This window comes from Pungitius pungitius, chromosome 7 (genome assembly GCF_949316345.1).
Source record: "Pungitius pungitius chromosome 7, fPunPun2.1, whole genome shotgun sequence".
NCBI classification, from domain to species: domain Eukaryota; kingdom Metazoa; phylum Chordata; class Actinopteri; order Perciformes; family Gasterosteidae; genus Pungitius; species Pungitius pungitius.
Window position 1 is genome coordinate 21602028 of NC_084906.1, and position 19581 is coordinate 21621608.

At 49.2% G+C, this 19581-nt stretch overlaps 5 protein-coding genes across 6 annotated transcripts in view; 1 reads left to right on the plus strand and 4 right to left on the minus strand.

Moving 5' to 3' along the window:
- Positions 1 to 259: 259 nt before the first annotated feature.
- Positions 260 to 4685, minus strand: LOC119216886 (flavin-containing monooxygenase 5-like). 2 transcript variants are annotated; one of them, XM_037470094.2, is made up of 10 exons: positions 4386 to 4685; positions 3151 to 3289; positions 2880 to 3068; positions 2608 to 2773; positions 2099 to 2241; positions 1710 to 1906; positions 1400 to 1547; positions 1110 to 1317; positions 968 to 1040; positions 260 to 882 (listed from the first exon to the last, which is right to left on the minus strand). In XM_037470094.2, exons 2-10 carry the CDS (start codon positions 3280 to 3282, stop codon positions 471 to 473), a joined length of 1668 nt encoding a protein of 555 aa, XP_037325991.2. In that variant the 5' UTR covers positions 3283 to 3289; positions 4386 to 4685; the 3' UTR covers positions 260 to 470. The 2 variants fall into 2 exon arrangements, with proteins under 2 accessions (XP_037325991.2, XP_037325989.2); XM_037470092.2 differs by having other exon boundaries at positions 3151 to 3308.
- Positions 4686 to 4850: 165 nt separating this feature from the next.
- LOC119216663 (flavin-containing monooxygenase 5-like) lies at positions 4851 to 9265 on the minus strand. The gene is made up of 11 exons (XM_062563246.1): positions 9008 to 9265; positions 8426 to 8559; positions 8100 to 8288; positions 7844 to 8009; positions 7591 to 7733; positions 7053 to 7252; positions 6598 to 6831; positions 6194 to 6315; positions 6050 to 6122; positions 5889 to 5958; positions 4851 to 5813 (listed from the first exon to the last, which is right to left on the minus strand). Exons 2-11 carry the CDS (start codon positions 8555 to 8557, stop codon positions 5493 to 5495), a joined length of 1650 nt encoding a protein of 549 aa, XP_062419230.1. The 5' UTR covers positions 8558 to 8559; positions 9008 to 9265; the 3' UTR covers positions 4851 to 5492.
- A 749-nt stretch (positions 9266 to 10014) lies between these two features.
- On the minus strand, positions 10015 to 14235 carry LOC134132189 (dimethylaniline monooxygenase [N-oxide-forming] 2-like). Its single transcript, XM_062563530.1, has 8 exons — positions 14077 to 14235; positions 13796 to 13984; positions 13545 to 13715; positions 11778 to 11878; positions 11557 to 11692; positions 11233 to 11482; positions 10800 to 11080; positions 10015 to 10721 (listed from the first exon to the last, which is right to left on the minus strand). Exons 1-8 carry the CDS (start codon positions 14206 to 14208, stop codon positions 10584 to 10586), a joined length of 1398 nt encoding a protein of 465 aa, XP_062419514.1. The 5' UTR covers positions 14209 to 14235; the 3' UTR covers positions 10015 to 10583.
- A 1226-nt stretch (positions 14236 to 15461) lies between these two features.
- On the minus strand, positions 15462 to 17204 carry plpp6 (phospholipid phosphatase 6). Its single transcript, XM_037470095.2, has 2 exons — positions 16480 to 17204; positions 15462 to 15838 (listed from the first exon to the last, which is right to left on the minus strand). Exons 1-2 carry the CDS (start codon positions 16967 to 16969, stop codon positions 15471 to 15473), a joined length of 858 nt encoding a protein of 285 aa, XP_037325992.2. The 5' UTR covers positions 16970 to 17204; the 3' UTR covers positions 15462 to 15470.
- A 147-nt stretch (positions 17205 to 17351) lies between these two features.
- The window catches only part of prdx6 (peroxiredoxin 6), a 2740-nt gene continuing 510 nt past the window's right edge, over positions 17352 to 19581 (plus strand). The window contains exons 1-4 of the mRNA XM_037470096.2: positions 17352 to 17541; positions 18503 to 18659; positions 18981 to 19124; positions 19273 to 19419. Of these exons, the coding sequence (XP_037325993.1) occupies positions 17450 to 17541; positions 18503 to 18659; positions 18981 to 19124; positions 19273 to 19419 (540 nt within the window). The 5' untranslated portion in view covers positions 17352 to 17449. The remainder of the gene's footprint in view (positions 17542 to 18502; positions 18660 to 18980; positions 19125 to 19272; positions 19420 to 19581) is intronic.

Consider the following 19581-nt stretch of genomic DNA (forward strand, 5'->3'; position numbering starts at 1 on the left):
ATGATTTAAACCAGGTAAGAGCAGTGTCAGTGAGTCCGGTGGTTTGATGTAGGCGGTTGAGGAGTAGGCCATGATCCACAGAGTCAAGTAAGTCATTTGTAACTCTAACCAGGACTATCTCCGTACTAATCGGAAGCCAGACTGGACTTTTTTGAAAAGGTTGTTGTGATTGAGGTATAAGCCACAAACTTTGTAACATCCAGAAGTCATCTATTGGAAACATTTCTCGTGAAGAGTAGAATAAAAATATGGAGATTAATTCAATTTAAAATGTCTTTATTTATTCAAACAGAATTTAACAGTGATACATCTCGGTTATGGATCAGACACATACACAACATCTGTATATGTGGAATCAAGGAGGGAGAAGGTATAGAAAATATAGAAATAGAAAATATACTTTGATTATGACAATAATGATGAGGATTATGACAATAATGAGGTGGCTGAGCTGCATGTTTAGGAATTGATTAAACGACCCACACAGCTTTGATCTGCTCAAACAGGACAGTGGGATCCTGCAGGAAAGCAGGCAGCTTGTTCCGGTTCACGTAGGAGGCCACGCACACACAGGCAGCTGCCAGAATCAGAGGCCCCATCAAGGACCTCCTGGGCTTGGGGTCATCGCAGGGTCTGGTCTGCATGGGTCGGGCCACACGTTCCCACTGAGTGAGGATGGCCTGACGGGCTCCGGGCCACTTCCCCGGCCCCCTGAGGCGGTACTGGTACGGCGAGCAGGGGCCGAGCAACACGTTCAGTCCCAGCCGGGGGTCGGTCAGCAGCAGCCTCAGGAGGCTGGGTCGAGCCCCCACCAGCTCTGCTATCTCATCCATGTAGGTGATGTAGTCCACCTGGATGGTGTGTCTCTGACTGGAGACGTACCTGAAAGACAGACACCACGTTGTGCATCACAAGATCCGGAGCCCCTCCGACCCTCGAACAGATAAACGTGAATCCACAGCTCTACCTCTCAGCCATGGCCTCCTGCTTGCACCGGACGTCCTGCAGCATGGAAGCCACCGGGGGAAGCTTGATGCAGCCTGTTGGTAACCACAGCTACGGTGAGGGAAGGCTTACAGCACCAAAGTGGTGCTGTGACAGCTGCTCACCTTTAAAGACGCGCGTGGCCCACCTGGCCTGCATCTCAGCGATGGGCATGACGGCTCCCAGTGGCTGCACCAGGCCGATGACAGCCAGCGTGGGGCGTTCCAACTCAGGAGGAAACACGTACTTGTACAGAGTGGCGTTGTTCTCCGACACAGAGACCACATGTGAGGCCAGGAAGGGAAAGGAGAACCTGTAACCTGTGGCAAACACCTGCAAGACAGGGGCACTCCTCTCAGTCCCACACACAGCACCTCCCCCCCCCCCCCCACGGCTCTCTGGTATTCAAACCTACCACCAGGTCTACATCCTCCACCACGCTACCATCATCAAACTCCACCCTGGAGCCCAGGAACCTGCGGATGTTGGGCTTCACCTGGACCGTTCCCGACAGGATGCGGTTGGGGAACTCGTCGTTCACGGTGGGGTGTTGGCTGAACAACCTGACATCGATGACCACACTGGTTACTCACGTCACAACGATACCCAACTGACTAGAATCACAACGCTACACGGTGGACGAGGGGCTACAGCAGCTTTTCTGTGTCTACAGAACGCACTGAATCAGTCAAGTCAAGCTGTGATGTGGGGGTATGGCAGGGTACCTGTGTTTGGGCTTCAGGTTGTACAGAGCGTGATCGAACCGCTTGTTGAGCTGTTTCTCCACCAGGCCGCTGAACAGGCTCATCGGAACGAGGTTCCTCACATAGTTCAACAGCCGGGTAAACTGCATATCCAGAGGAAGCCCCGAGTCTCCTACTCGGTTCAGGATCCAGGCTCCTCTCCGAGTGCTCAGGTACAGCTGGGAACAGGGATTACGATCACTCAAATCAATCAGCTACTGGTTTGGATTATGATCTATACGCTAGGATTCAAAGTGTCTTTATTGATCTATTTCATGTTTTTGGATGAATTCATCTTCCAGACTGTTTGTCTACCAGCTGCTCTGTGGACTTGTTTATTTAGACGTGTCCTCAAAGGGACTCATCCCGACCTGCTTGGTGACTCGGCTGAGTTCCACTGCGATGTCTCCTCCAGAGTTTCCTATTCCAACCACCACCACCTTTTTGTTCCTCCACTGCTCGGGGGTCTTGTAGTCCCGGCTGTGGAAGAACTTTCCCTTGAAGGAGTCGATTCCTGGGGGAGTAAAGAGCCAAACAGAGTGTGACCCTACTTCTGCTATAAAAGACTTTGATATGTGCTGTAGAACTTTGCCCTTAGAATGTCATCTAGAGCAAAGAGGAGGAAATGAGATGAAGCTTTCTGTTGATAAAGTATTACATAACCGCGTTGTACAGCGCGGCCATCAGAGGCAGACTGGGTCAAAGGGTTTCCCCTCCCAGCAGAGGGCTGTTGGTACCTGCTAACAGGTAGACACGGCTCCATGCCGGGGTCACATGACCAAATACTAACAGGTAGACAAGGCCCCATGCCGGGGTCACATGACCAAATACTAACAGGTAGACAAGGCCCCATGCCGGGGTCACATGACGAAACACTAACCTGGGAAGTCGTGCAGCGGCAGGTGGGGGTGGCAGTGATGTCCGACGCAGATCATCACAGCGTCAAAAATGTGTTTCTCCTGCTGGCCGTCCTTGTTCTCCGTCTCGACGTCCCACTGGCCCGAACGAAAGAAGTCCGATCTCTGCTTCACCTGTAGGACCTTGGTCTGAGGGGAGCACAGGTCGACTCTTACAGCAGCACAACGAGCCAACTCACCACTAATCCGTACTGAGGGGAGAGTGTGGAGAGGACGGGCAGGGCAGCGTCCTCACGTTGAAGCGGATGTGCTCAGACAGCTGGAAGTGGTCCGCGTAGATCCGGAAGTAGTCCATGATGAGGGAGTTGTGCATGTAGTTGGGGTAGTGTGCCGGGATGGGGAAGTCGCTGAAACACATCATCTCCTTGGAGGTGTTGATGATGACGGAGTGGTAGATGCTGGCTCTGTCGGCCTCTGGATTCTCCTGCAGCAACAGGCGGGAGGAAGAAGAGTCACACTCGGGCCTCACGGTCTACATGAGCTGCAGAAGGTGGAGCTGGACCCACTTTGAACCTCCACAGACCCCCGATGTCGTCACTGCTCTCGAAGCAGACGGGCTGCAGCCCCTCATCCAGACAGCACTTGATGCAGGCCAGACCTGAGCTCCCCCCCCCGACCACTGCCACGCGACGAGTCATCTCTCAGCTGTGTGAGGAGCAGGAGGCTTCACATGCAGACATGACCATGCATTCAGGGTGACAACATCCTCTGACCCTCAAAAGGTAATCGTACATTCATAATACCTGCAGTAATACTAACAGATGTGTGAGCTATGAATCTATTGATCTGATGAAGACAATGGTTCCAATACAGAGCATGAATGGGACTTTATGTTTATGCAGATATAAAAGAAACACATATAATAACACAATAATTACAACAACCCCCAACCGGCTTCACATTTCTGATCATGTTCGTTCCTTCTTTCTTTCATGACTTTATAACATATGTAACACATATCTGCCTGTTGAGGGTTGGCCTCCCTTGATGAAAAAAAGAGAACACTTAACCAATCAGGTGAGGCTTTTGTGACAGTGCTCCCCTGTGGTTCAGGACCAATCAAATCACAGCACATCATCAGCGCCATGAATGAAATAACAGAAGATTTGTGTTGATTGCTTTGTAAGCAAAGTATTAAACGTGCAATGAGTATTTAGTAAAACATAATTTATACACCAACTAGAGCTCCGCACTGAGAGGAAGGTTGAAGACTTTCAATGAGTGTGAATGAATTCACAGCTTTAAATATCAAATGTGTGCTGTGCTTTAAGCAGCTGGTTGTGCTTTGGGAGGTGTGTGTGTGTGTGTGTGTGTGTGTGTGTGTGTGTGTGTGTGAGAGATAACACACACACAGTCCTGGTGAAAATGATGCTGGGCTCTAATAGCCCCCCCCCCCTCGCCACAGGTCAGGTCAACAAGACACAGCTCAATGCGAGCTAATAACTAATATGTCGCTTTATTAAAATGCTGCGGTCACTTGAAAGGAATAAAATCATTGATAACAATTGATGAATTAGTTTTCTTCATAATAAATAGAAGGCGGTTTTACAGATCCATCTCCCCGCTACGGGTGGCTCACGTATTCACATATTCACGCGGAGACAAAAAATGATCGATACAACTTGAGTTTGTTTCCTCCTCTTCCTCCTCTTCCTCCTCCGTGTTACGAGGCGGAATGACGTCACAACACGTTCACTGCTTCTGGTTCATCTCGACTCTCGTGTCTCGTGCGGCTTCTTACCTTTCAGACTCCAACCAGGAGAAGAAGAAGAAGAAGAAGAAGGAGGAGGAGGAGGAGGAGAAGAGGGAGACTTGTTTGTGTGCGGAGTGGCGCGAGGGGAGGCGCCCCCATGTCGTCTTAAAGTGAACATTGACCCGACGACGTCAGCGCTCAGCGTGAACTGGTGCCAAAGAAAACTAGAAAACTAACTAAACGAGAACATGCATTTTACTGCTGGAAATGCGTTGGATTGCATGAAGATAAAAATGAATTTCAGAAAGTTGCTTAAAGTACAGAAATAAAAAAAGCTGAAATTAATTGGAAAGAGTTGGAAAAAACACAGAAATGGGAGAAGCTTATATCAATCAATTTCTGTAGTAATATAAGTAGTAGTATTTGTTGTAAATGTGGTAGTAGCAGTAGAAGTAATAGTGTTATTAGTATTACTAGTATTCTAGTCTCTGGACCCCCCCCCCCCCCCCCCCTAGGCAAGAAGGGCCCCTCAAATCATGATATTTCGTTGCAGCTTCTACAGCAGTTTTATTATTTTGTCATTGACGTCCCTCAGGAAGCCCTTCAGCTCGGGGCCCCGTTGAGGCATCTCTGCTAGTATAATCAGCTGTACTACTAATACCATTAGTCACAGTAGTATTTGTAGTAACATCAGTAGTAGTTGTAGTTTTAATAGCAGTAAAATAAAGACAGTTTAAAGGCTGGAATATGTGTCTGTGTCTTGTGTCGACAGAAAGATGTTTGGCAATTATTCATTGTGAACTACACAGTTAAATGTATAGTTTTACAGTGTCATACTGTAAATATACATTTTACAGTAGTTAACTTTTCATGGGCATTAGGGTAGGAACACTAAAATAACAGTATAATGCTGTTTCTATACAGCATTGTACTGTAATACTGTTGTTGTAATTTACAGTAGGTATGCTGTGAAATTACAGTAGCTTACAGGAAATGCATCTGCCAGTAGATTACTGTAATTCAACAGGGACATTTGTTACAGTGATTCATTTACTGAATCCAGGTTGTTTTCATGTTGATTTATGATGAATGATCTTATGTTCTACATCAAAACATATCAGGTTCTGGATCCTCATGGTTAACCAGTGGAGTCCCTCAGGAGCACCTTGATCCGGTCCAGAAGCTGAGAGGTTCCTTCCTGGAGAGGAAGACGGCCATCGTTACGGCTCCGGCCAACATGAGCATCCGGCGGGGGAAGGGCCACCGAGTCAATCCGCCTTCCGGTCCTGGTACCGGCCTGGTCCTGAATGGCCGAGCCACCCGCTCCCACTGGGTGAAGATGGCCCGACGGGCCCCGGCCCACCGACCGGGCCCCCGGAGACGGAACTGGTACGGCGTGCAGGGGCCGAAGAAGACCCGGGCCCAGAGTCCCGGGTCCCTCAGGAGCAGCTTCAGAAGATTGGGTCGCACGCCGACCTGCGAGAGGAAGTCTGTCAGCATGGTTCTGGTTCACCGAAAAGGTACCAGGAGTTCATGTAGAGCTGCTCTGACCTCCTCAGCCATGAAGTCCAGATACGGGATGTAGTCCACCTGCAGAGCCGCCTTCCGAGGGCAGGGGTAGCTGAGGAGAACATGCAGAGTCAGCAGAGTCTCCACAAACTGAAGCCATTCTGCCTGAAAGATGGCGGCTTGGAGAGATAGAAGCCGCCCACCTCTTCATGTTCCTCCTCTTCTCACGCTCAAAGACCTCCAGCATCTCCTCCTCCGAGGGCAGGCGGCTCAGACCTTCAGAGAAGGAACACAGCAGACTGAGTCGTGTGTTCCTTATCAGGGCGACGTCCTCTGGAGACGCTTACCGGAGAAGACCTTCACGGCCCAGCGTGCCTGCATCTCCACCAGCGGGATGACGGGCCCTTTGGTCCGGAAGATCCCCATCATGGCCAGAGTGGGTGGAGAGAGAGACGGAGGGAACAGAGACCTGGAAGTTCAGAACGCCTGCGTTGATCCGTCACTCATGATGTCACACGCCGAAAAAACATCCACTAAGAAGATCAGACTATTACTCCAATAAGCAGTTACACCACACGCTTCATTCTGGCTTCATTCAAAACTGTATTAAATTTATGTATTTATTCATTTGTTGGATAGAATTTTAAAAAGCCCTTTCAAAGAATAGTTTCTGAGATGAGACAGCTGTTCTTTGTGAGCTGTCATTCAATCTTAATGTAGAGTATTCATTGGCTACAGATTCCTGACCCACTTGTATAGAACCAGCTCTTCATGGGCCCCCCCAGACAGGGCTGGAGGCAGGAATGGAAAGTTTCCATCATAACCAGTACAGAAGACCACGGCGTCAATGTTCTCCTCCACGCTGCCGTCTTCAAACAGGACCCCAGACTGGGTGAATCCTTTCAGGTGGACTCTCATCTGCAGCGCCCCCTGGAGGATCCGACCCGGGAGGTCGTCGTTGATCAAAGTCCTTCGGTCCAAAATTCTGACGGATGCCAAAGAAAGATCCATAAGTTTCCTCTTATTTTAGTTTTTACCCTCAAATTCTTTTAGTTGATATAAACATTATAACACCTTTGCCTGGAGGATGGGGTCTGTGTTTTATAGCCTGTTTAATATGATTGAACAGTTTTACCTTCACAGGATGAAATAGAATTGGTCCATCTATCAATCCGTATCAGATCTACTCTCGAGGGCTTAGGTCACCTGTGATGGGGCTTCAGGCCATACAGCCCGTGGTCGTATCTCCTGTTGACTTCTCTCTCCACCGTCCAGTTCAGCAAAGATTTGGGGAGAAGCTGCAAGAGTGTGTTGTTTAGTCTGGTGATGAGGGTCATGTCAAAGGGAAGACCCCCACTGGACATGCGGCCCATTACCCAGCAGCCCCGGCGTGTGCTGAGGAACGTCTGAGACAAGAGCAGAGCAAAGGGATATGAGATGTTCTCTTGGTGGAACTTGAAAACCCAACATCATCCTGAACAAGTCATACCTAAAGGAGAAGTCCACCCCAGATGCTAAAGACCTTCCCAACGTTCCAGATGTGCTCTCCCCAAAGCGTGATGATTAAAACCCGTGAAGCCTTTCTAGTGTTGCTCTTTTCAGAAGAGTGATTTAAGCTTGCTACACCCTTGAGGGTCGCCAGTGACACATCAACACATCAACATTGTGGAACTACAAACTTTTAGGAAAGCAGAGCTTTAAGGTTGATCAGCTGATGTCCACAGAAACCAGAAACCAGGTTTACCTGCTCTGCAGATCGACTGATCTCCACCGCGATGTCTCCTCCAGAATTGCCGATGCCGACCACTACCACCCTCTTTCCTCTGAAGGCATCTCCGTCTTTGTAATCCCAGCTGTGAAGACACCGACCAGAGAACGTCTCGTACCCTGCGGAGTTGAAGAGTTGCAGAGATGCAGAGATGCAGAGATGTGGAGATGCAGACGGATTGCAGCCTCTACAGGAGCTTTGTGAATGTGCCGACTCTCCTCTCGCTGACCTGGAAGGTGCAGCAGCGGTAAGGCTGAACTGGTGTGGTGGCCGGAGCACACCAGGACGGCATCGAACACGTGACGCTCCTCCTCTCCGTCCCCGCTGGTGGTCACAACGTCCCACTGACCTGACGTACAGAAATCCGGCCTCTGTTTGACTCTCTTCACGGTGGTCTGAAGTCACACACACACAGACACACACACACATGCGTCAGTGACGTCTGAACCTCACCCCGCAGAGTCGGAGGCCCTTGGGTGCTGCACCTGCAAGCGGACGTGTCGGAGCAGCTGGAAGCGCTCGGCGTAGAGGCGGAGGTACCGCAGCAGCTGGGAGTGGTGCATGAAGTTCGGGTAGTCGGCGGGCATCGGGAAGTCACTGAAACACATCATCTCTTTGGAGGTGTTGACCACCAGGGAGCGATAGATGCTGGAGCGCTGGGGCACTGGAGCTTCCTGAGGACAACCACCACGGGAACGCAGAAATCTTTGTTTATAAGTCATAAAAACAATAATTGTTCTACATTGGTTGGAAAGCTCATCGTACTTGGACATATATTCATATGTTATTTGAAAGGATCTTTAAACGCCACCTTAAAGTTCCAGAGGCCTCCGATGTCGTCGCTGCTTTCAAAGCAGACGGGCTCCAGGCCCTCCTCCACGCAGGTCTTTATACAGGTGAGACCCGAACCGCCGGCTCCAATAACCGCCACACGAAGAGCCATCGCTGAGAGAACGAGACTGTAATCAGATTTATGACCTGGATGAGGCCCCCCCCTCCAAAGATGAAACCCATGCAGTCCAAAGACTCCTTTCAATTCTGGGGGTTTTCTCCCACTGAAAATGGCAGAAAATCCCTCTTTCCTGAGGGACTATTCGTCTAAAGTGGATCAATGAAGCCGGTAATGGATCAATAGAATAGAGGTTTTACAGTTATACATCCAAACAGACGCTGAAAACTAAACACAAAAATAACTTGTTTACTTAGTAGTTTATTAAGAATTTATTAAGATTATTTTACTGCGTAAACAAGTTTTAATCTCCTGCACACACAGAGACTCGTGTCTATTCAAGCATTCAGAACTTTGATCAGATCTTTGAGTAGCTTCAAGCCCGTAGGAAGGTTTGAGGAAAAGGAATAAACGGCGCAATTCAAGAGTCTCTCCATTGCTCACCTTCGGTCCTTCACGTGCCGAGCTGCTCCCCCATGTGACCTCAAGCTGTTGCTTATCAACCAGACTGACTGGGGGGGGGGCTTTAAGTTAATGACACACAATGTTTGCTGGGCTGGAAATGTTTAATGAGGAAAAATGTTAAATCGTCTCTGAAGACGTTCAGTCACGTGCTTTGATCTGCCAACTTTGAATTGTTTCTCACTCTCAGAACAAACAGACCAGGAAGGAAACCCCTGCGACAGGCTGGACTTCCTCAACAAAGAGGGCGGAGCCATACGACCAATGAACCAATGAGACACAGGCAAGCAAGACCGGAAGTGAACCAAACACCAGTCCCAGGTAGTTCATGAATAGATGTGGTGTCAGAGACTGATGTTGCTCACCGTTTACGTGTTTGAGGACAGAGTTTAGATTCATAACTTCATGTTTAAATGTAACTTTAACGTCTTGTCTGTATCCGCAGAGTGCAGCTTGTTTATTGTCCATCATTGTGCATTAAATCTAACGATGTTTTAATTAAAGGACACGAGGAGACCGTCATCGAGACTCTAAACCGGAAGCAGAACTTCAGCTTCAAAGAAACTCTGAAGCTCTGAATTGTAATAATAATAATAAATAAATAAAATCCACATATGAATTATTGTACATTTCTCTGTGTGATATTTAATGTCTGGTCAGCTGCTTGCATATGCTTGAAAATGTTTCTATTTATTTCATTGTTTGAAAATGTAAATATAACTGTAGCACCATTGATCCCTGCATCATAGATATTAAATACTATGGTAATCACTAATGATCATGTCATCTATCTTATGGTATGTAGCCTCATTGATCACTATATTATATACATATAATACTATGAGGTTAATCACTATTAATGTAGAGACACAGAAGAGGTTCAGGTACATCACCAATGCATCACCTACACTAATTTGTAGTGATGTTTGTGCATTTAACTGTACGATGACACACTGATGATCAGTCTTTTGATGTTTGAGTAACAAGGAGACAAACAGTAGATGTGTGTGGAATGTGTTAAGATATTAACTGTTTATTATTTGTTACTGTATCCAACCTCCTCCTCCTAAAATGATAAAGCTAATGCAGTGTGATGTAATACAAAAGCCCTGAATTAAATGCTTAGTAATGTTTTGTCCAATATGAATACAAATTAGATTTACACCAAGATTTAAGTTCAGCAGCACCACAAACTGCAGCTGCTTCATCTGCTTTAAAAAGATGTTGGACTGTATAACAACTCTGATCTGATCCATTGAGATATTTTGTTAATTATTTTATGACTGATTATATATATCTGGTGCTCAATATTAAAATATACCATTTTTAATTTTAAATGAAACAAAAGCCTCACATTCCACATTGCAATGACTTATGGGTAAACTCCTTGGGGAGTTAGAGGGAGTCCTTGGGGATTTGGGGGTTTGGGGGGGGGGGACTGGGATTGGACCCCAGACCATGAGAGTCACAGAATGAAATGTTCAAATGTATATAACTAAACTAATGATTGCTCAATTTAGCCACTTGGATTTCAAGGTCATGGATTGTCTTCGTCCGGTCAGGCTGTTTGTGGGCGGAGCTTAGACAGCAGGGTGGGGTCACGCACGTGGACGTAGTAGACGGCCGCCGCTCCAGCCACGGCAGTGAGGCTCAGCTTCATCAGGCGGCTGGACACGGAGGCCTGCTCCACCTCCAGCTGGAAGAGACGGGGGGACATTACACAACCACTTAACTTCACACAATGCTCATTGAACCTCCGCCAAACTTTGCCGACCTCTCTCGTTTTCAACGGCTTGAACATGCGGTCGAACTGGGTGAAGATCGCCCGGCGGGCTCCGGCCCACTTCCCCGGGCCCACCAGGCGGTACTGGTAGGCGGACACGGGTCCCCACAGGATCCTCTTGAACAGCTGGTAGTCCGTGAAGAACAGCCACAGCAGACTTGGCCGCGCCCCGACCTCTGCGGCTACCTCGTCCATGTAGGACACAAAGTCCACGTGCAGTGGCGCCAGCTTGGACACGATGTAGCTGTGGACACGCCCAGAGTTTGACGTTACTCAACGGAAAACGCAATTTGCCATTTTCAGTTCCCACAACAGGCAATCTGCGCTTTCACCTCGGTGCGGCGTGTTTGTACCTCACCATGCACCAAATAGGCCTGGAGTACAGGAGCCCCCCCACAGGCGAACACTGACGCAAAGAACCCACGCTGGAGGTGGAGGATAAACTTCGCCTCACCTTTGAAGACGCGTGCAACCCAGCGAGCCTGAATCTCCGCCTGAGGCATGATGGCTCCCAGGGCGTGGATGAAGCCCACCACAGCCAGGGTGGGATGCTCCAGGTTGGGGGGGAAGATGTGCTTGTACAGACCCACGCGATGGCCGGACCGGTACACGGCGCTGCTCGGCATGTAAGGGAAATCGTAGTTGTAACCCGTGGCGAACACGATGGTGTCCACCTGCAGTGAGGGAGGGATGAGTCACAGAGGAGCTTGGGCCTCAAGAAAAGAAAGAAGTTTAAAAGTCCTCTCACGTCCTCCACGGCGCTGCCATCGTCAAACAGCACGGAGGAGGCACGGATCTCCTTCACGTTGGGTTTGAGGATGACCGAGCCGGACAGGATCCTGAAGGGCAGATCATCGTTGATCACTGGGATCTGACTGAAGAGTCTGAGGAGGCAGCAGGAGAGAGACGATCAGACACAAGGCAGTTGTGGTCCCACGCATCACAGCCTGGTTTTTGCCTGCTCCTCACCTGTGTTTGGGCTTCAGGGCGTACATGGTGTGGTCGTACATGGCGTTGACCTTCTTCTCGCCCAGCCAGTTCATGATGTTGGCGGGCAGCAGCTGGAAGAGCTGCTTTCAAAGACTCAGAACATCGACAGTCGTGATAAACGGTTTCAAGAGCGAGTGATCACGTTAAGGGAGGGAGGGGCTAGTGGTGGAGGTAATGAAAGGTTGAGTTATTGTAAGTTCACGTCATGCTTTTTCGACATGTAAACCAATGTATATACACCTCCATTGGTGCTATATATATATACACTCACCGGCCACTTTATTAGGTACCCCATGCTAGTAACGGGTTGGACCCCCTTTTGCCTTCAGAACTGCCTCAATTCTTCGTGGCATAGATTCAACAAGGTGCTGGAAGCATTCCTCAGGGAGTTTGGTCCATATTGACATGATGGCATCACACAGTTGCCGCAGATTTGTCGGCTGCACATCCATGATGCGAATCTCCCGTTCCACCACATCCCAAAGATGCTCTATTGGATTGAGATCTGGTGATTGTGGAGGCCATTTGAGTACAGCGAACTCATTGTCATGTTCAAGAAACCAGTCTGAGATGATTCCAGCTTTATGACATGGCGCATTATCCTGCTGAAAGTAGCCATCAGAAGTTGGGCACATTGTGGTCATAAAGGGATGGACATGGTAAGCAACAATACTCAGGTAGGCTGTGGCGTTGCAACGATGCTCAATTGGTACCAAGGGGCCCAAAGAGTGCCAAGAAAATATTCCCCACACCATGACACCACCACCACCAGCCTGAACCGTTGATACAAGGCAGGATGGATCCATGCTTTCATGTTGTAGACGCCAAATTCTGACCCTACCATCCGAATGTCGCAGCAGAAATCGAGACTCATCAGACCAGGCAACGTTTTTCCAATCTTCTATTGTCCAATTTCGATGAGCTTGTGCAAATTGTAGCCTCAGTTTCCTGTTCTTAGCTGAAAGGAGTGGCACCCGGTGTGGTCTTCTGCTGCTGTAGCCCATCTGCCTCAAAGTTGGACGTACTGTGCGTTCAGAGATGCTCTTATGCCCACCGTGGTTGTAACGGGTGGTTATTTGAGTCACTGTTGCCCTTCTATCAGCTCGAACCAGTCTGGCCATTCTCCTCTGACCTCTGGCATCAACAAGGCATTTCCGCCCACAGAACTGCCGCTCACTGGATGTTTTTTCTTTTTCGGACCATTCTCTGTAAACCCTAGAGATGGTTGTGCGTGAAAATCCCAGTAGATTAGCAGTTTCTGAAATACTCAGACCAGCCCTTCTGGCACCAACAATCATGCCACGTTCAAAGTCACTCAAATCACCTTTCTTCCCCATACTGATGCTCGGTTTGAAATGCAGGAGATTGTCTTGACAATGTCTACATGCCTAAATGCACTGAGTTGCCGCCATGTGATTGGCTGCTTAGAAATTAAGTGTTAACGAGCAGTTGGACAGGTGTACCTAATAAAGTGGCCGGTGAGTGTATATGTATATATACTGTATATTCACGCCAAAGGTTTACACTGTTTGTGTAACAGACATTTTAGATCGCGTGCAACAACCATGACAGCGTTAGCGTTAGCGATGAGCATAGGCTAACAGGCTAACATAGGCTTAGCTACTGAAAGGCTTACGGCCATCATGGACAAAAAGATAAACTGAAGGTCAAAGTAGCTTAAAACCAACACTAGAAGGTCATGTAAGGGATTCGTACTCCGTGGGCCAACGTGAGGCCTCATCTGGCCTCACCTGGGAAGTCTTTGAGTGGCAGGTTGGGGTAGGTGTAGTGACCCGAGCAGCAGATGACCGCATCGAAGACGTGCTTCTCCTGCTGCCCGCCCCCCCCCTCCGTCACCACCTCCCACTGCCCGGAGCGGCTGAAGTCGGGCCTCTCTTTGATCGTCTTCACCGAGGTCTGAAATGTGATGTGAATTAAAGAGTTAACATGGGAGTCATCTGGTGAGACCTCCACCCCCCCCCAACCCCCCCACCCACCTGGAAGCGGATGTGCTGCAGCAGGTGGAAGTGCTCTGCGTACATCTTGAAGTAGCTGAGGATCTTGGAGTGGTGCATGTAGTTGGGGTAGTCTGCTGGGATGGGGAAGTCGCTGAAGCAGATCATCTCCTTGGAGGTGTTGATGGTGAGGGATCGGTAGATGTTGGCGCGGTTGGGCTCGGACACTTCCTGCAGAGGAAACCTTTAAATACACTCTTCTTCTCTCCCCCTTTCACTTGATTCCTCTTGGTGACCCCCCCCCCTCCCCCACAGTCACTTGCCTTGAACCTCCACAGCCCGCCCAGGTCATCGCTGCTTTCGAAGCAGGTGGGCAGCAGGCCCTCGTCCAGACAGGCCTTCACGCTGGAGAGACCCGAGGGGCCGGCTCCGATCACTGCTACCCTGTGCACCATGACGGGCCTCCCCCCGCACAGGGACAGGTAACGTACATGTTGGGATGTATACAGAAGCTTCCACGTGTCACATGTGCTCAACGTACTGAACCCTGAACTCTGGTTCTTCAACAAGGCTGTGATGTTCTCAGATGAAGACAAGAAAATGATATTTTGCACTTTGTAAAAAAGTTTATTAGGATGATTTGGTCATATAGCAGTTTAATAATAATACATGAATAAGTACACACGACTGAACTGTCTTTACCTTTTATCCTCGTGTTGGTTCCCTGTGAAACCAGATCAGACTTGAACACTCTTCTTCTTCTGCTCGTTCCTCCCACTCTGAGGGAAACTAACAAGCTGAACGGTTTTTACTCAAATCCAGTGGGAGTGACTGGGACTAAGGGTTTAAATGTGTAATTACTAATTAGCTCTGTGATCTATTCAGTGACAGGACACGGTTTCACAATCATCCCCAGTTTAATGTAAAACCATCACAATCAAATCATTAAACAACAACCACATTTCTTTTAACAAGCAGGAATCTTTACACTTTCAGAATAAGGGTCTATACAGGGAACAAAGTAGATCTTCTAAAGCACAAAGCAGGCAGAACAAAGTGAGGGGGGGGGCATCCCAGCTGGCTTCATGCACAAACAGATGTTTTAACATCTGCATTAACGAGCAAAGTGAAAGGTGGACGTTTGGAATGTGCTGAAATACAGAGACTCTGCTCCATCGAGTGTGCAAACAAACCCATGGAATCATTCACTAATGATTCGTCATTCATTCGTTCACTGTCCAGCGTGTTCAGAAGAGATGGAGACATCGTCTCATTGATCGTCAGCCCTGAGGCGATCATTGGTCAATTATTGCAGAGTGAGAGAGATTCAAAGTCTGTCAGGAGGAACCTGAATAACAGGAAGCAGGGTGTTACATTACACCCCCGAACACACTGCTTCACTCACCGCGGTTATTCATTTACACATTAAACGTCTAACGGAGACGTTGCAAACACGCGACATTCGGGGAAGATTGTACCCACAATGCTTAGTGACGCGGGCTAGTTAGGTAGATGAGAAACGATGGCGTGCGTTGGTTGCTCTGAGTGACGTGTGTGTGTGTGTCTAGTAAAACATTCATTCAACTTCATGAACAGACAGAATTAGAATGATTAAAGTGTGACCAAATGTCTTCACAGGTGTTTCCAGTGTTCTCTTCTCGGATATTCGCAGGGGCTCCTGACCGGCCGTGTGTCGCCCCCCCTCCCGTCCCCGGGGTCAGGCTAGATGTCCCAGCAGCCCTTGCAGGGTTTGAGGCGAGAGCCACAGCATCTCCACCAGGTTGTACTGGCAGTAGCCCATCCCGAAGCCGAACACCACGTCGGTCACGTTGTGGCGGCCCAGCATCACGCGGCTCAGCCCCACCAGGCCGGCCCACAGCAGGACCAGGACCCTCAGCGGGGCGGCGAGCACCAGGTGGGCCAGCAGGAACCGCCCACACATGGCGGCGCGGGTGGCGTGGCCCGAGGGGAAGGAGTAGCGGTCCACGGAGAAGGTGGCAAACATGTCCATGCGGTTGTGTGCCGGCCGACGGCGTCGCACCGACGCCTTGACGATGGCGACCAGGATCAGGTCCAAAAGGAGGCCTGGGGGGGTTAGAGGTGAGTCAGTCATTCTTTTAAACACAGAGAGATGTAAAGAGGTGTAGCACAGGGGCTGCAACACAGAGCTCTGGTTTCATTTCCTGTCTGAGTGACATGACTCGGTTTCTCTGAGGATGAAGATTCTGTGGTTTACAGCAGACTCTTTGTTCACTGGAGAAAGAGGTTTGTTGTTTATATATTGAATTTAGATGTTTAGACTAAATGGATCAAAACCAAGCTATAAAACGCAGTGTGTGTTCAATAAAATTGTTTTATAAGAAGCTTCTTTCTTACATTTGTGAAAAAACCCCTAAATATGAACGTAGGTGGCTGAATGTTGACTCTTTTTCCTAAAACAGCCCTGATGTAGCTTTATTTAGCTCATGTCACATGACCATGGGAACCAATGAGACCAGCATGGGATGGAATGACAGAGAAATACAGATGGACAAATTCAATTTATTACAAAAGCAGCTTATTCTGTCTGTGATTAAATAAATGTGTTAAGTTGTTTAAATAAAAATATGATATATTACATTATAAATATATATAAATAGATATTGATGAGAGAGTTGAGAGGAAGAGGGGGGTGGGGGGTGATTCCCATGATCCCTGAGCAGAGCCATGCAGCAGAGAGCCGTTACCCATCAGCAGGTTGAGCATGACCTCTTGACCCGCCGGGCTGTCGCTCTTGTACAGGCAGTACGCGGCGCCGGCCAGCCACGGGATGCCGTGTCCGGACACCTCGATCAGCTTCATGAGGGGCCGCACGCTGCCCCACGCAGAGTCCTCGCAGGCGCACACCCCGAGCCGCTTGGACATCCACAGGTCGATGGCGAGCAGCGAGCTGAGCGCCACCCGGGCGAACGACGGGTTGAGGCGGATGCCGTCCTCCTCCGGGGGCGGGGGCTGGCCGGCGGGTGAGGAGCCGGAGCCCCGGCGCCGAGTGGGGCTCTCCGACACCCGGAGGCGGGCGGTGGTCGGGTCGGAGCCCTGCCGCTGGAGGAGCAGCGGCGGCGGCGGCGCAGAGGACCGGTTCAGCGGCTTCGTGAGAGACATGAACTCGTAGCGGCCGTTGGCGCCTCCGAGCACCGGGCTTCCGCGACCGGGGTTTTTAGCTTTGGGAGACGGCATGTTCTGGGTCTATGTACCGGGGCTACGGTGAGCAGGGGGTTATCCGCAGTGCTGTGCGGGTTGTTGCTCCTTTAATTCATCTGTTGGACGCTTCACGATTCAGCTCACGTCCGGAACCACGGAGCACAATCGCCATCTTGGTTCGCAAAGCCTCCTGGGTAATTGTGTTTTTCGGTGGGACCGGTTTCTTCCGTTGACAGTTTGACAGTTCCCTTCATGAACCAATGAGATCAGTGATATACATATATATCTTTATTTATCATCATCAGTAATTAATCGTTCTGCTATGTAAGTGTACTTTTGTTTTATCAAAACTATTTAATACTAAAAATTAAAAAAAACACTCGGTCACACATCTGGTTGGCCGGTGATCTCCACGTAACGTAAACAAACCCCGCCCACATCCGGTTGTCCTCACGAGGTGCAGACCGCTCTCCATGCATCCACACGGAAGAAGAAGAAGATAAAGAAGAAGCAGACATGCCTGGACTCCTCCTCGGGGACGAGTTCCCAAACTTCGAGGCCGACACCACCATCGGCCGGATCAAGTTCCACGATTTCCTGGGCAACTCGTGAGTGCGCGCGCATCCCAAAATACGTTTTAAATGATGTGTGTCCGCTGTGCAGCGCAGTAAATGAGTGTGCGTGCACATGTGGTCAATGACGCGCATCGGAGTTTCAAGGATTTAATTCTGAGTTCACAAACTAATAATTTAATCGACCTATTGGTCCGGATCACCTGACCGTGGATTGACGTCAGGCGCCCCCTGCTGGCCAACATGAGCCTGACTGTGGGGTTATTGCATGATTACACAGCAAATCTATATATGTATAGCTAAATGTATAAAATATCTATATGTATCTATATAGAGAGCTGAATATGAATAAAGCTATGAACTATTCTCTGCCCCCCTCCCTTGAGAGTCAGGACAAAGTCCCCATTGTTGGTGTTTCATGTGAACTTTGAACTTTGCCTTGCTGCTTGCATCCCCTTTCAAATCTAGCCCTGAGGGACACACCCCGTTTGGAGATTTGGAGGATTTCCATATGCATTAAAAACCTTCTAGTGCTCAAAGACTGTGTCACAGGACACGTAGCAGGCGGGGTTTGAACCGTCAACCCTGCAGCTAATGGTGCTTAGCTGTCTGGTGCATGTCACATGACCTGCTCACACACCCCCAGTCAACTGCCTCATAGTGATTAAATGTCACCTAGAACACGACACATGTAGTTTAATGCAAACCTATAGGTCGAGTTTCTGTGGGTTTGATGTAATCTTTCACCAGCATATGGACCGTCTGCTTCAACCTGTGCACAGACTCTGAGCTTAATGCACATAAAGATTTACTTTATTTATTGATTTGTTGCAATGTTAATGCATAGATTAAAGGTAACAGGTCATCAACGCTTCAGCACAAATGAAATAACAACACCTGGACCATGGTTTCACATGTACCAGCTTTATATTAGTAAGCTGTGTGTAAAGGTGTGTGTGTGTGTGTGTGTGTGTGCACATGTGCCCCTCCCCTGCAGATGGGGTATCCTGTTCTCCCACCCGAAGGACTTCACCCCCGTCTGCACCACCGAGCTGGCCTGCGCCTGCAGGGTCAGCGAGGAGTTCACCAAGCGCGGCGTGAAGATGATCGCCTTGTCCGTGGACAGCGTGGAGGACCATCACAGCTGGAGCAAGGTGCTTCACGCTGCTCACGCCATCCGAGTCTGTTACTGTTACCAATATGCAGCTCCTGAGCATCTGGTCTCCAGCGTGCACATCTGTGTCCACTAAACACTGATGGCGTGAGAGGAGTTGCTGAAGATGAGAAGTGTCTTCACTTAGAGTCCTAGGTTTTATTTCTAAAACCAATTCAGAATGAAACATAAAAACAATAAAAACACTCGATCTGGTTTTAATATATGTACATATCTATAGATATGTACATGTATGTATATGCATCGTTGTGTGTACCTTTGGCCTTTGAGGCTGTCCTAACGTGGAGATGTGTCTCTACAGGACGTGATGTCCTTCAACAGTGCATCTGAAGGCCCTCTGCCGTTCCCCATCATCGCCGACGACAGGAGGCTGCTGTCGGTCCAGCTCGGCATGCTGGACCCGGATGAGAGGGACAAGGACGGGATGCCCCTCACTGCTCGCTGTGTGAGAAGCACACGCTCACATTACCTCACCGGGACGTTAGAGGCCTCCAGGGCTTCAGAATCATCTTCACGTATCCAGCAGTCTGAAGGAGAGAGACTCGTTGTGGGTGCTGTGCTGACTCTGTGACCTCTGCCCCCCTCCCCTCCAGGTCTTTGTTATTGGTCCAGACAAGAGGCTGAAGCTGTCCATCCTCTACCCGGCCACCACGGGGAGGAACTTCGATGAGCTGCTGCGTGTGATCGACTCGTTGCAGCTCACCGCGCAGAAGAAGGTGGCCACGCCTGTGGACTGGAAGGTAACCCAGAGCCGCTAGCTGTGCTAAGCTAGCTGTGCTAAGCTAGCTGTCTTTTTGTTTATACCATTTCAGTTTGTCTCCAGAACTGAAAAGTCTAAAACCGTCTTATAGACCCATAAAAGATGATTTAGAGGCCAGAACCAGCAGAAGGGCCATGAAACA